Raw genomic sequence first — 16,796 nt, forward strand, 5'->3', positions numbered from 1 at the left:
AGAACAGCAGAGCAAGTATGCATGCTGGGAGTTGTAGTTTTGCAACAGCTGGAGTGCCGTACGTTCCCTACCCCTGGTCTACAGGGTCCGCCAGGTTTGCACCGGTTTTATACTGAAACCAACAGAGAGAAAAGTCTTCCATACAGGACTTTTCTCTCTGCCTATTTTAGGTGGAATCTGCTATGAAGTCTCCTATGGAAATTCCAACATGATGTGAGCCTGAATCTTACATATTGCGACATATGGTTTCCAGAACTCGGGGATAATAGTATAAAACTTCTGTGAGACTAAAATAATAATGTACAATTTACTATCGTTGTACTCATTATAGAAGTAAATAGAGCAGGGTTCACACATGCACTCAGATATGTACTCCCATTTAGTGGAGGTCTCAGTGGTAGGACCACCAGCAATCAGACACCTACATCATTTCTTCACTGGGAATCTGTCATCTCAAAGGGGTTTATCTTAGATATTTAGGCAGGTTTCTTGCCTGCAAGCAACTGGTGTTTTGCTGCCATCTACTGGCTAAATAATGTCAACATGTCTTTAATGTTAGGGCCACTTCACACGGAGTTTACGGGCGCGCATTCTGGCACGTATACACGTGTCAGAATGTGAGTGCTCAAAACAGATCCCATTCATTTCAATGAGTCGTTACGGGCGTATAACGCGTGTAATTTTGTGGCTACAAAATTGCGTGCGCAAAATTACGTGCGTTGTACGCCCGTAACGACCCATTGAAATGAATGGGATCTGTTTTGAGCGCTCACATTCTGACATGTGTATGCGTGCCAGAATGCGCGCCCGTAAACTCCGTGTGAACTGGCCCTTAGCTTGTCTTATTACTACTATAGGTGCATACTGATGGACAGCAGTTTATAAGTGATCTCAGGAAGGATATTGAGAAGAGAATAGGATTTGATGCTATCATGAGAGTCCGTACAAGTACAGGTAACAGTTTATTATAAAATATTAAAACTGTCATCTTTATGAACAGGTCTGGATTTATTTCTGTTATCTTTATATTAGAAATGTTTACGCTATTGTCACACTAGCAGTTTTCATTTACATTTCCTTAATATATATATATATATATATATATATATATATATATATATATATATATATATATATATATATATAACTACATAAATTATTGTTATTATTTGAAGAACACAGAATTAAATCAGCCAATCAGGGTCAGGTTTTTTACGTGACCAAAAAACATTATGTACCTTTCATTCTTGGGTTAAAAAATTGCCTGTCACAATCCAATTTTTTTGCACTAAGCACTGAGGTCAAGGGTTGGCAGATTTGACAAAATTGCATCAATTTACATTTGTTTTTCAATCCATTTTTCAGTTGCCATTGACTTTGATTTATTTGAATAAGCATCTATAAAATTAAAGGGGTATTCTCATGTTCATAAGTATTTTCAAATATGTAGATAATTAAAAATTAAACATTTTTGCAAATATAAGTATTTAAACATTTTGCAGAGTTTTAAAGATTTTCTCTAAATATCTTGTGGTCACAGTCTGTTGTCTTGATCGGTTGCCAGTGGATATGACCATGAATGCAGGAACTTTCTAAGGTCAGAAAATCAGCTATGATTTCTTTATTGTGGCCGGGATATCTTCTCATACATGTAGTATCCCTGCCTGATAACACAGCTACAATAAGATCATGGCTGGATTTTTGACAAGTCCCAGACCATAGAAAGTTTCTGCATTTGTGGTCACAAATGATTAAAACAGCAGACTGTCACCACTGAGACAGTTAGAGAAAATCTTTAATACACTGCAGAATTTTTAACTACTTATATTTGCAAAAATGTTTAACTTTAATTATCTACAAATATAGATGTGATCATGTTCATGGAAAGACCCCTTTAAATAATGTCAAGGCTGCACAGGAGACTTTGTAGTAGACATCCCTGTACCATATTTATCAAAAGTGGTTACTTTAGCCATTTTCTGAGGTAACGTCTGGCTAAAGTATTGAGGTATGTTTGTGACCACATGTACTTTCTTTACTACATATTTCACTGACATTACGTTTTGCATTGGGCTAAATTGATGACATTTTTTCTATGCCAGGGTCTGTGCAGACTACAGTAGTGCAGTTTATATAAAGTGTTTAATCTTGTGCAAGCAGCACGCTACACACACTTCTCACTCTGTGTATATGAAAAAAATGGGGGCAAATGGTCTTTGGTTCAAACACTTTACTATAATAGTAAATGTGGGCCTACATGTCTGAAACCAGACAAGAATCTGCTGTGCAGTAGAATGCACCAAAAGGCATAAATACACTGATAAATGTGGGACAGTGTTGTATTTCTGAAGAAAAAAACCACAGTTAAATTTTTTCACAGCAGCAGAAGAGTTCTGGCTTTCTATAACATCTGAGGGCAATTTGTCACTGAGCATATCCTTTTTTAACTCTATGGTTTACATACAAAATACAAAAACTTCTGGTCCATAAAAGATATTAAAATGAGGTAAGTACAGTTTCAGATGAACAACACACAAATTCCAAAATTTTATTATTTATTTACAAAAGGCTCAGGCAAAATGCAAAAGCAGTGTATGAAAAATTAAAGGGGTTGTCCAAGACAAATCTATCTTTTAAACATAAGCCGCCCCCATGCCCCCCTCTCCAACTTTCTAAATAACATTTATTAATAATTTCTCATAGTTTTACTCTAATACATGTAGGTCATCAACAAGTGTGAACATTTCTATAACAGCAGAAGTTTTGGCAGTTTTTTGGTCTTGAGTAGAGATGAGCGAACAGTAAAATATTCGATATTCGTTTCGAATAGCCGCTCAATATTCGCCTATTCGAATCGATCGAATATCGAACCCCATTATAGTCTATGGGGAAAAATGCTTTGTTTCAGGGGAACCCACCATTCGACTCAGGAGGGTCACCAAGTCCACTATGACACCTCAGCAAATGATGCCAACACCTCTGTAATGCAACTGGGACAGCAGGGGAAGCATGCCTGGGGGCATCTAACAAGCCCAAGTTACAGTTTTACCCCACCATCACAGCCATCAACTACACACTTTCCACACTCAAAAAAAACTCTATCAAAGTGGGAAAATACCTGGAAACCTTCTTTCTTCCCCAAATGGATGGACAGAAACCCAAATTTAAGCTAAAGAAACATTAACAAGCACCCCTTTAAATCATGTTGCCCATGACAACCACAGATGGAATAGGCAATGGGAAATCCAACAGTACCCACCCTGAACTGTCATTGTGTATGTGTGTGTGTGTGATGTGGTAAGACCTTCCAAAATTCACTTTTATGGCCCTTAACATGAGCCCTTCCGAATTAAGTTAGAGGCCGTTAAGCTGAGCTACCAGCAGAGATTGAGGCCCTTGAGGTGACTTCAGCCTATTACCAGCAGAGTTTTAGGCCCTTTAACTTAGTTCAGCCTTGCACCAGCAGAGTTTTTTGCCCTTTGGGTGAGTTGAGCCTTGCACCAGCAGAGTGTTAGCCCCTTTAAAATTCTTAGCCCCTAAAACGGTGGTTCCAGAACCATCACTCTCATTGTGTTGGATTGATGCAGTGGGTTGGACTGAGGACCCAAACATTGGCCTTGATTTTGATAAATTGATAACATTTTGGCATCAAGTCCTGAGGGTAACGTTTATTTAGAGGGCCGCAAAGGTGGAGAATTGGCTGCAACTACTACTACCGGTAATGGTCCTCTAATATCGGACTCTACATTACCTCTACAGGGTTCTGATCAGGTGTTAATAGTCCGAACAACATGCTCCAGTACTTTAGATGTAGATCAGAAACCATTTTCCCTTCCGACAGCAGATTTAACGAAGCTTCACCATCATCATCCTGTTGAGATGGAGCCACTAAAGGAAACCTTGCCTTCAAAGGCATGTTCTGGAGCTGCGACTGAGCCAAATCTAAACACAGAGTCCTTTGGAATGGAACAAAATTCACCAGTAGTGTTTTTGGTCCTTTGGGTGAGTTGAGCCTTGCACCAGCACGTGTCCTGTAACATCAGGCGGGCCCTAAGTTCTGCACTTAGTTACACAAAGTTCCACTTGACCTCCGACGTGTAAACAAGTGCATGCGGCCAGGGATGCTGCATCTCAATCTCGGCACACTGGCTGAATGTAGTTGAGGCTGGGACCAGGTCGCAAACTGTGGTGGCCTGCCTTGTCTCCACGCCCAATATTCCTGGCAGGAGTGCTGAAACACCAACCTCCTCCTCATCCGTTAAATCGACCCCAGCTACGAGCTGGAAACGCTGCAACACTGGCGTGGGGAGACGTCAGCAGGCCAGACAGCACAGTGCCTCCGAGGTCAGGGATGCCATCCTGGATGAGATGGCAATGTCTTTTGCTCCGCTGCACCTGGGCCCAGGTGTAGGTTGGCGTATGTGATAATGGCCGGAACCTGGTAGCAGATCTGGAGCTTGCCAGACTCAAACACGGTCCACACATGGCCACTTTTTCAAATTATTGGTGCAACAGTTTCTAACAACTTACCCCATTTTACACAAGCTACTGGTTAAATTCCAGCGCTTGTGCTCCCACTTTGGCAAGTCTACAATACCTGGTTCTAGCCTCAATACACTCCAGCAACGCCTACATCTGCCTGAAGCACTGGCTGTTGTGCGAGGTCACCACACGCTGAAACCCTAGGTACCGTATGTTGAGCAGGGTGTGTGAGCAGCAGAGACCTTTGATGGAGTTCCATCTACAAAACCCAAGGATTCATCAAAGCTCCCTCAGTTTATGCACCATGAGTTTCCATGGGTGGCAGACTTATGTGAAATCCTATCCCATCCTTTCCACTGGACAAGAAACATTAGCATGCGCTCATCACAATTGCTGATATGAAAGCTGCGTTAAGCAGGGTGCAGGGTACAACGCAGACCAGGCCCAAGCACCAGGAACAGGTGTTACAATGGCTAGCGGATAATGCTTCCAGCTGCTTTTCCAGCAGCCGGTCAGCCACTACCTGCAGTCGTGTTCATACCCAAGAGTCTGGCCCTCCTTCCTGCCAACATGCCCAATCTTCCCAATATAGTCATCCCACCCTTGCCCCCTCTCAGGATCTTTTTAAGGGTCCTTTTACTGTCTCTCCCTCTGTTGAACCACTTACCGAATCCCAGGAGCTACCAGACGACTTTGTGTGTACTGATGCCCAAACACTGGAGCATCTGCCATTACCTGGCAATTTTGTGGTTGTGGAACCGCAACCAGCATTTTCCATCCTCAGGGATGATGATGAGACACAGTTGCCATCAGGGCATGCTATTGTCATGTGCGGTTTGCAGTAAGAGGAGAGTGAGCAATTGGAAGAGGAGTTGGACGACGAGGCCACTGACCTTAAATGGACAGGGGTGATTTATAGCGGGGGAAAGCAGTGTAGATGTGGAGGCAAGCTAAGCAGGAAAAAAGGTGGCTATAGGCAGAGGCATGGACTGGGGTGATGTCTAGGGGTGAAAGCAGTGTAGATGTAGATGCAAGCGCAGCAGCAAAAAAGGTGGCTAGAGGCAGAGGCATTACCAGAGGTAGCAAGGCCAAAGATTTTCCATGTACTAGCCACTCATGCAAAATCGCCCATATTGCCAGACTAATTCCTACAACAGGCTAACAACTGCCATCCGGTCCACACTCACCAGGGACACACTCTCCAAGGTCTGGGACACATTAATGGCACCCCCTGGCCAAACTACCACCACTGAGGGGCCTAGTGTCACCAGGAGGGATAAGTATAGGCACATGTTGTGGGAGTACCTGGCCGACCCCAGCCCTCTCCGATCCCTCTGCGCCCTACATTTAGTGGGTCTCCAAGTTGGATTTGTGGCTGGAACTTGCGCTCTACGCATTGGAGGTCCTTTCCTACTTTGATGCCAGCGTGCTATCGGAAAATGTCTTCAGCGCAGCCGGTGGCATCATCACGGATAAGCACAGCCAGCCGTCAGCTATCAGTGCTGACCGGCTGACACTGATCAAAATGAAAAGCCACTGGATAGACCCATCATTTTCATGTCCAGCAGTGTCAAACACCCTGTCATGAAGTTTGATGTGTGTGCTCACTCTACAATTCTTCCTCCTCCTCATACTCCTCCACTATCAGCGTTGCACAATTCTGCTCTACTAGGTTCAATTCATACTAATGCCCCCAAACTCATCTGGTAGAGGCTCAATCCACCCTGATTCCCCCAACTGCTGGTTAGAAGCTCATTATAAGTCATGCCAAGTAACACACTGGCACACATGGCTGACTTCATGTTAGGTTGCTTTTCAAGAGACAAAGGCATAGTTCACATCATGGAGAGCAAACAATAATGGATTTTTGCAATCCTCAACCCCCGGTATAAGTTAAAAATCTCATCCTTTGTTTTGGTACAGGAGGGCAAAAAAATTTGCACAAATGATATGTAAATATGCAGACAGGCTAAGCAGCAAAAAAGGTGGCTACAGGCAGAGGCATGGACAGGGGTGATGTAAAGCGGAGAAAGCAGTGTAGATATGGAGGTGAGCTAAGCAGGAAAATGGGTGGCTAGAGGCAGAGGCATGTCCAGAGGCAGCAAGGCCAAAGATTTTCCATGTACTAGCCACTCATGCAAAACTCGCCCATGTTGCCAGACTTATGCAAGATCTCTCCGTGTCCTTGAGGAGTCCACCAAGAGGGTCAGCTTTGACGAAGCATTACTGATTTTAACAATCCCGCTCCTGTGTGTGATGCAGGAATAGCTCGTCACCATCAGGGATAACACATTGTATGCTGAGGAGTCGGGCATAGGAGCAGAAGTGGCAGATGATTTCATTGTCACAAAGGAGGCTAGCGGCACCCCCTGGCCAAACTACCGCCACTGAAGTGCCTAGTGTCACCAGTTACATGACAAATTTAGTGCGGTTTGCATACTTTGCAAGTCTAAACTGAGTAGGGGCTCTGAAAAGAGCAACCTTACCACCTTTTGCATGCGCTGTCATTTGGAAGGCAAGTCCTTGGTTCAGTAGGAGAGCGCAAACGCAGGACAATCATCGCCCGGCGTTGACGACACTGCCTCTTCCACTGTTTACACCAGCCTGGACACCTGCACATCTGTCTCTGACACATTGGGGAGTTCACCCTCATCCGCCCTTTTGGCCTGCACCATCATGCGCCTCTACCCAGCCACTCCCCATCTCCCAGGCGTTTCATTGCAGGAAGAAGTACAGCGCAAGCCACCCACATGCCCAAGCCTTTAACGGCCTCATCTAAAAACTGCTGGCCCTGGAGATGTTGGCGTTTATGCTTCTGGATACCCAGGCCTTCCGTCACCAGATGGCAGCTGGGGCACCTCCCTATGCTGGGCCTAGCCGTTACTACTTCTCTTGGTGTGCTGTCCCCGCCTTGCGCCTGCACGTGTCCCATAACATCAGTCGGGCCCAGAGTTCCGCGCTTTGCTGCAAGGTCCACTTGACCACCGACGCATCGACAAGCGCCTGCGGTCAGGGATGCTGCTTATCTTTAATGACAGGCCGGGTGAATGTAGTGGAGTCTGGACCCGGGGTGCAAACTGGGGTGGTCTGTCCCATCCCAAAATTCATGGCAGGGTTTCTCTGAAAGCCTACTCCTGCGCTGCAACCTCCACCCCAACTACGAGCTGGAAATGCTGTACCACTGGCGTGGGGAGATGTCAGCAGGCCGTGCTGAAGCTCATCAGCTTGGGGGACAGACAGCACACTGCCTCCGAGGTGAGGAATGCCATCCAGGATGATATGGCAATATGGTTTTCCCCGCTGCACCTGGGCCTAGGCATGTTTGCGTATGTGATAATGGGCAGAACCTGGTAGCAGATCTGGAGCTTGCCAGACTCAAACATGGTCCACACATGGCCCCCTTTTTCAACTTGTTGGTGCAAAGGTTCTTTGAAACCTACATCATTGTGCCTGATATACTGGTCAAAGTGTAGCCATTTTCGTAAATGAGAAGTAGACTCTGCTAGGCTGAAAACATTCAGAGCACACTCCTCTCATCTTCGCACCGTTGGCTGGCGGAGGAAGACGAGGGGGATGAAGTGTCATTTCATGTCACTGTCCCACACGAGGCTTGAGGGTGAAGTTCAGTGCATCCCATTGCTTCAGCACGGATGGTCTGAAGGGGAGTGGAAAATGGAAGAAATGGAAAAGAAAAGCTGTTTTGCACGTATATAGCAAGAAGTAACTGCTGCGGATTCCTGCTATTTTGTGTGAGGACACCCCTAACAAAAGCTGGTGTGCTTGTATATAGCAACAAGTAACTGTTCTGTATCCCTGTTTTCCACCGTCCAGGGAAAGCTGGACTCCTGTCCCTGCAGTGTATAGCTCTGAGAAGAGCTGTTGTTGTTCTTCGGTTTTTCCCTGCCTATCTGAAGCTAATGCCTATCTAGCCCTCAGCAGATATGTTTCTCTCCCTATCTCTGACTGCAAATCTGGCGAATATGGTGGTGGCCGTTCTTATAAATGGGAGGTCACATGTTTTCAGCAGCCAATGGTTTTTTTTTCAATTTTTTTCACTGCTTCCGTTGTCGTAGTTCCTGTCCCACCTCCCCTGCACAGTTATTGGTGCAAAAAACGCGCCAGAAAGGTGGGAGGGGATACGAATTTTTACAGCGGATGCCGCGTGGTATTCGATTGGGAACGAATACCTCAAACGGCCTGATATTCGATCAAATACCTATTCGATCGAACGGTGTTCGCTCATTTCTAGTCTTGAGCATTCAAGTGCTAATACAATGGCAAAGATGATAGACATCAGCAGTGATGTTACAGAGCCAATTGTTGCTGCCCATTGAAATGGGAAGGGTTATACAGCTATCTGCAAGCATTTTAAAGTCAATCATTCGACAATGAGAAAGATTATAACAAGAGGAAAACGTATTAACAACCTTCCCAGGATTGCACATTCCAGTAAATTCACCATTCAAAGTTCAGAGAAATGACAAAAATACCAAGAGCTACAGCTGGGCAACCGTCAGCCAAAGTATTCTAAAGTCAAATGTGAGGCCATCTATCCAACAGCTAAGTTTGCCTGAAATTGGATCATGCAATAGGACTATAATCCTAAGCACACCAGCAAATCTATAACAGGGTGACAGAAATATAAAATGAAGGTGTTGCAATGGCCCAGTCAATGTCTAGACCTCTAAAAATACTCCAAGAAGAAGGCAGCAGTCCGCGCTGGACCACTGAACGTATTGTGTATTAAAGCCATAAAACACACAAAACATTTTGGGCACAGCACCTTTATCAAGTGTATAAATGGATGAATTGAAATAATGTGGCACAACTGTAAAGTGTTGTCCATAAATGTAAGTCTAAAAATTTCAGTTTACTGAAAGAACATTGTAAATAAGAGTGGGCCAAAATTCCTCCAGAACTACGGGAGAGACTGATAAATCACACAGAAAACCATTACTTCCAGTTATTGCTGATAAAGGTGGTTCTACACGGTATTGAATCATGGTGTATATTTGGGTTTTCATACATGACTTTTCCAGTCTTTTTTTTTGTTAAAGAAATAATGGTCTGTTGTTCACCAGAGGCTGTATTTACCTACCTTTAAGACTGTCTAAGGAACACGTGCTTTTATTACGTTGTGATACATAAAACCATAGAATTCACGGAGGATGTTCTTTGTTTTGCTCATGACAGCATACCGCATATACAGATTTCATTCATTCATTCATTCATTCAGCATGCTTTAAATATTCAGTCCCATTTGCAGGCAGCATTTTGAAGAGCAGGATGAACTTAGTAGATTGATAAATATTATTTTTTGGTAAAAAAAACAAAAACAAACCCTGTATAATTTATACTTTATAGTGATTGAATCCCTACAGAAATAATTGACAGTCACTGGTTAGGACTGCACTCTGGACTCTTAGGCATGGAAAGAACAGAGATTTCAATCAATAAAGTATACATTCTGCCGAATCCCCCAAAACTGTATCAATCTACTCACCTCCTCTTGCTCTAAAACATGGCTGGTCGATTGGCTAGCAGATTGATGGTGACAGGTTCTGATTTCGTGTTCTTTTTACATAATGAATGGACTTTGCCTCTTCTTGTGAGCTAGGCACTTAAATAGTTATTTCACAGGGTTCAGAGCAACGGACTTCTTTGGTGCTATATATATGAACAACACGACGGATGTAGAGATGGCTGCTGTGGACTCAGACAAAGCCTTGACGGTAGAGTTTAAACATGATGACAAACTCAGCGAAGATGTTGGAGCACTAATTCAGGTATTCTTAATAAAATAATTGGAGATAACATATTTTTTATTTCCCAGTATATTGAGCTGTATAGAGTGGAAAAGGTGTTCATATATCTGCTTGCTGTGGAGTCTTGTAGCTTTGCAGACATATGAATGAAATGGTCAGCCATGTGGTGACAGTCTCAGTATCATAGACTGAACAGAGTCTTCTACAGGAAAAGCAAATATTAACCAAATTGAATGAAAATGGGCAAAATCGTGAACAAATCTGTAGCAGAAATCCAAGTATCAACCTTGTATATCTGCTGTGGATCCTCAATTAAAATACAGGCAAGATTTTACCTAGGATCTTTTAAAGTCAGAAACCATGACTCCAGTGTGATCACTAGGGGGCCTGTTTTCACCTATGGTCTCCACCCTGTAACGAAAAGATTGACAAATCCAGCTGTGCAGTCACCACGAGCAAAGATGAGTGTTCTGGCCGACATGGCCATGGTTCAGGTACTGAACAGCTCATTTGCACACAGATAAAAAGTAGATTTTCTTGGCAGCAATATTGCATTGATATATGAGAAGGATATGTTCACTATGCCATTGTCAGCCCCTGCAATTGCATATATGTAGTTTAGAAATTATTTTAGGGGTAGTAGACTCCCTTTAAGTTCAGCTGGGGCATTTAAGTTTCTGTTTCTGAACTGCTACCAAGTCCAGCTCTAAACAAGTACACACAAGTGAGCATTTACAAAGGACACATGTATGTATATAGGCAGTGTAAGATCTAGGTGTATATAACCTGCTGACCCTATCTACCTGTCTGATTTTGTGTTTTCTCATTCTAGTGCGCTTTGTTATACACAACCATTGCTGGCCACAGACGTCTGCTTGTACATAACATCAGTCTGAGCTGCAGTTCACAACTTGCAGACATATACAAGAGTTGTGAAACCGATGCCCTCATAAACTTCTTCTCTAAATCAGGTACATTTAGAAATCTGTGTCATTAACTGAATGTTTTGCTACTCTATAGTGACATACTTGTGCGGCTCAGGCATGTTACATTGCTCATCACTGTTTCTTTGCAGCTTACAAAGCAATCTTGCATCATCCTTTGAAGACAGTCCGTGATGTGCTGGTCAGCCAGACAGCTCACATGCTAGCCTGCTATAGAAAGAACTGTGCCAGCCCCTCAGCTGTCAGTCAGGTATGTAACAAACAAAAAAGTTACCCATAAGATGTAAAATTTGCTTATATAATCTACGCCAGACCTAGCGAAAATCACTCCACACAAAGAACTAAGTGACCCTGAAGTCTTCCTTCTTTCTTCTCTTACTTAGCTGATACGGACTACTGCAATATATTGTTTTATTATCCTGTATCTGTATTACTATGCTGCTATAACATACTGACATTTCCCCACTGTGGGACTATTAAAGGATTATCTTATCTTAAATATGTAAAGCAAACATTTCTAATCTATAAATCTATACATATCATTTATAACACAGATGCAATTCCTGACATATACCTATCTATCTATCTATCTATCTATCTATCTATCTATCTATCTATCTATCTATCTATCTATCTATCTATCTATCTATCTGGTACATACTAGTCCTGATTATAACTACACTTATATGATTGTCTACAAGTTAGATTTAATGTCATTACTCTCAGTGTCTCTTCCTCATCAGACATCACTATAGCTCTTTTTGTTGTACAGATGTTTTCCATGTCTTTTTGTTACGTATACCGTTGTGCAGGCAGTAAATGATGTGTGACAGAATGTGGTTGGATGAGACGTCTCATTAAACACAATGCTGCTGATTATGATTTTGCCATCTCTATTCCCCAGCTCATCCTCCCTGACTCCATGAAAGTGCTGCCAGTCTACATGAATTGCTTGTTAAAGAATGAGGTTTTGGTTGGGAGCCCAGAGATTGCCACTGATGAGAGGACATTTCAGAGACAGCTGCTCATGTCCATGGATGTGGCCAGCTCACAGCTCTTTTACTATCCACTTCTTTTACCTTTAGTAAGTGAATATTGTAATTATGGCAGCACATACACTGGATTACAATATAGGGCACTTATCAGACGCAGGCATGGGTGTTGTAACTGTACTCATTTTTATCTAGCACACAATGGACGCCAAGAGTGACACCATTCCCTCGGCTGTGCGTTGCTCAGAGGAACGTTTGTCTGATGGAGGAATATTCCTGTTGGCTAATGGTATAAACCTGTTCCTGTGGCTAGGAGTCAGTTGTCCTCCAGAATTCATCCAAGGAATTTTTAACGTTCCATCTTTTGCTCACATCACCCCAGAAGCTGTAAGTTATTGACATGATGATGCTTATTATATTATAATACTAATAGAACAAGTATGGTAGAAAGAAAATGCAGCAGTTATCTATATGGGACATTATTCTGTGACTCATATTGTATCCATCTGACCTTTGATGGAGGCTGCTATATCAGGTATGAAAGATTAGTGACAAAATACTGATGTAATGGGCCTCGTACATTTTCTAAAAGCTGTAGTGTTATACAAATGAAGATGAGTTAGAGGGGTTGTCCGGGACCGTGATTTTTTGTTGTGGCCTCTTCACTACTTACCAAGCAAAGCACTGTTCATTACATAGTGGTTGTGCTTAGTATTGCAGCTCAGCCCCATTCATTTGAGCAACATGGTCATGTGATCAATGGATGTGATGTCAATAACTGAGAGGAGGAAGTGGGAGTTCAATGTAATAGTCCTGGAAACCCCGATTACCTCTTCACATTTAATGCATTAACTATTAGAGATGAGCGAGTAGTATTCGATGGAGTAGGTATTCAATAGAATACTACGGTATTCAAAATATTCGTACTCGATCGAATACTACTCGCTGTTCGCAGTAAAGATTCGATTCAGAACCAGCGTTGATTGGTCGAATGCTATACAGTGTACAGCATTCGGCCAATCAACGCTGGTTCTGCCGGAGGCTCGTCTGTGAGGAGGCGGAGTCTAAAATCGGACCACAGCAGACTTCATTGTGGTCCAATCTTAGACTCCGCTTCGTCACAGACGAGCCTCCAGCAGAACCAGCGTTGATTGGCCGAATGCTGTACACTGTATAGTATTCGGCTAGTCAATGCTGGTCAATGCATTCCTATGAGAAAAAGACAGCTCCTGCATAACGCAAGCTGCCATCTCTCCCAACTAGCAAAGGCGAGCCTGCTGCAGAACCAGCGTTGATTGGCAGAATGCTATACAGTGTATATAGCATTTGGCCAATCAATGCTGGTTCTGCAGGACGAGTAATGGCCGGTTCACATTAGCGCTTGCCTCCCGTCCAGAAGGAGTCTACAGGAGGACCCCCCGAATGGATTATCAGTGCAACTGCAAGCGCTGGACACGGATGCCATAGTATATAATGCTATCCATGTGCTTGCCGCGCACTGCTCACATGAATCATTTGTGCGAGCAGTGCACTGCAAGCACACGGACCCGTTATAATCTATGGGATCTGTGCGCTTTAACTGCACAGCGCTCCTCCTAAACACTCTCCTCCTGCTACCCGTGGACTTGGTGACTCTCCTTTAGTCGAATAGTGGTTTCCCCTAAAAAGAGCATTTTTTCCCATAGACTATAATGGGATTCGATATTCAATCGAGTAGTTGAATATTGAGGCTCTACTCGAAATGAATATCGAATCTCAAATATTTCACTACTCGCTCATCTCTATTAACTATTTTATCTTGGGCGTGTCAGTAACTTTTCAATGATATTGTTTTTAATATATCAATCTGCAGCAAGGTATCACGTTGCTGCAAGATCCAGGTTAACTATACCACATCTGTACCTTTATTTGTTTAAATGGATTGTACCAACTTTTCAGTTTACGCATAGGATATGTGACTATTGTCTGATCAATGGGCTTCTGACCACTGGGACGATGTACCCCTGTACAAACGGAGCAGTAGTCACTACAGATAAGCGAACACTGTTCGGATCAGCCGATCCGAACAGCACGCTCCCATAGAAATGAATGGAAGCACCTGTGACGCCGGCCGCTGGCAAAGTCAGCGTCACAGGTGCTTCCATTAATTTCTATGGGAGCGTGCTGTTCGGATTGGCTGATCCAAACAGTGTTCGCTCATCTCCAGTAGTCACATATGCACACTACCCTTCCATTCATCTCTATAGTATTGCTAAAAAGAAACTCAACTATCTTCAACCATTCCATAGAAATAACGGGATGCTTGACCACTCTGTCACAAGACATCTATTTCAGTAGTGAGACCCCCATTGACCAGAGACTTACCACCTTTATAGTGGAGAGGTAATAAGTTTAAAAATTGGTGCAATCCCTATAATATTGTGTTCTCATCATTCAATTTCCTTACAGACTTCCATTCCTGAACTGGACAGCCCTCTATCCAAGAAACTTAGGACAATTATAGAAGCCATTCAGAGCAAAAGTTCCTACTCAATGAAGGTACGAGAGTCACTTATAAGACGTCACTGATCATCTATTATGTAGCTTAGCCCCTGAAGGACACAGCACAATTTTTCAAATCGGAATGTGTCATTTTATGTGGCAATAACTTATCCTTGAGATTCAAAATTTTTTTCGTGGCACATTGTACTATGTTAGTGGTAACCTATTTCTAAATGTATATGTTATCATTGTAAGACGGATAGGCATACCATATAAAATAGGCAATGATCAATTCACTGTAGAAACTATTACTATAATGAGGGCCAAGCAACACGTGAAAAAGTGTAATACATCTGCAGCAGAGTCCTCTACAGGTGCCTGTCCTTCATTCTCTAGTAGGTCGCCTAACTCAGGCCTTTTAAAATGTAGCTCATTATTGAGAAGATTATGGATATCTGCCTTTTATCTTCCAGATAGGAATCTTACTGTATAAGTAGATACAGTAATAACTAAACGCTATCATTAGTTCTAGGACTATAGCATAGCTCAACAGACTTTTATTCATTCTCAGATACATTCAGCTTACAATGGCGGCTAAAACTTGGAGCTGCTTGCTCATAGGAAGAGATGCTTATTACTTAAATCCAATTTAAAAACCATAAATCAACATGCCTGCTTTCTTCTTAAAGAGGACCTTTTGCGGTTTTATATACTGCTAGAAAGATGACAGTGCGCTGCGATCGGCGCCATTAGTTTTGGTATGATATCCCCACCGTCAGAATGGCGTTCCTTATAGCTCAGTGTCATAAATGTGCAGTAAGAAACGCCCTCTCTCTGACAGTACAATATTGTATTACATTCAGGGGGGCATTCCTCACAGCTCAGTGATGACGCTAGGCTGTAAGGCCTGCCCTTCTGACAGTGGGGAGATATCAGTGCTGAAACTAACGGTACTGATATTTCCTCTGTCAGGGCACATAGCGGGAAAGCCGACAGCTCGCTGAATTCAGTAACGGTGTATAAAACTTCTTCAAAGGGGTTTTCTGGCCCCAAATTGAGATTTCATACCCATGACTTACCCACATCTGGTTTGCAATATATAAGACAATACACATACACATTTGTTTAAACGGGCATCACCACATTAACAATAATATTTTGAAACATAGGAGGAGATTTATGATGTATTCAAGGTATATCCGCTGTTTGTGCGGAGGATGCTCCTCATACTGGCGCAAATGAAAATAAATCTGGTGAAGCTGATGGGCCCACCCTACCATTCCCTCTGAATCGGAAGGTGGCAGGTGTGGTGCAAAGCTTTGACAACTTATGCTGTATCTGACCTTTTTTTTTATGCCAGAAACCTGATGTAGATTGATAATAAATCTGCTTCAAGCGTTTATTACATGTGTCTTATTCATAAAGGCTTGATTTCAGCGCTCTGATCAAGCGTCTTATCTAGATCCTTGCTTATACAATACATCATTGTGATATCATAGTGCCCCATTGCATAGGCCCTGAACCTTTTCATCAATGTGAGCTTACATTCAACTTTGGTGGTTGAGAGCCACAATCGATTGAAGGAGGGGTACATAAATGAATGATATAAATGATAAAATTGCAAACATCTGCAGATGTTTAGCGTTAGTTATACTAGAAGTATTGTACAGTCTACATTGCCACTAAGAGGTTCAGATACATATTCAATATTGCCAGTATTTACTATATTGTAACTAGTGTTTATGGCCATATCAAGGGACCGCTGGACTATAGTAAAAGAAAACTCAAATATTCAACTAGTGTTTTTTTTTTTTTTTTTTTTTTGTGAAAATCTTGCAGCTCGTCTTAGTGAAGCAGAAGGACAAAGCAGAGATGGCTTTCAGACAGTTACTGGTTGAAGACAAAGGCCTTCTTGGAGGAACCTCTTACATGGATTTTCTCTGCTGTGTTCACAAAGAGATCCGCCAGCTTCTTACTTAAACCCCATGGAAACTATAAAATGTCCACCTACATGTCAACTAACACATGACTCCATGCTACCATCAGTGCTGGTTGGTAGCGTGTGCTGCAAGAGCTCATGTGAGCCACTTCACAATGTCCATCATTTCATTGTCTAAGGTTCAGGCTCACAT

The 16,796-nt window shown here is 42.8% G+C and overlaps 1 protein-coding gene across 2 annotated transcripts in view; it reads left to right on the forward strand.

Annotated features, from left to right (window-relative positions):
- SEC24D (SEC24 homolog D, COPII component) overlaps nt 1-16,796 on the forward strand; it is an 89,820-nt gene extending 73,024 nt beyond the window's left edge. For both annotated transcript variants that reach the window (XM_075286100.1, XM_075286108.1), the window contains exons 16-23: nt 858-954; nt 10,123-10,268; nt 11,080-11,218; nt 11,323-11,441; nt 12,096-12,275; nt 12,379-12,570; nt 14,632-14,721; nt 16,504-16,796. In XM_075286100.1, the coding sequence (XP_075142201.1) occupies nt 858-954; nt 10,123-10,268; nt 11,080-11,218; nt 11,323-11,441; nt 12,096-12,275; nt 12,379-12,570; nt 14,632-14,721; nt 16,504-16,644 (1,104 nt within the window). In that variant the 3' untranslated portion in view covers nt 16,645-16,796. The remainder of the gene's footprint in view (nt 1-857; nt 955-10,122; nt 10,269-11,079; nt 11,219-11,322; nt 11,442-12,095; nt 12,276-12,378; nt 12,571-14,631; nt 14,722-16,503) is intronic.

This window comes from Leptodactylus fuscus, chromosome 1 (assembly GCF_031893055.1).
Source record: "Leptodactylus fuscus isolate aLepFus1 chromosome 1, aLepFus1.hap2, whole genome shotgun sequence".
NCBI lineage: Eukaryota > Metazoa > Chordata > Amphibia > Anura > Leptodactylidae > Leptodactylus > Leptodactylus fuscus.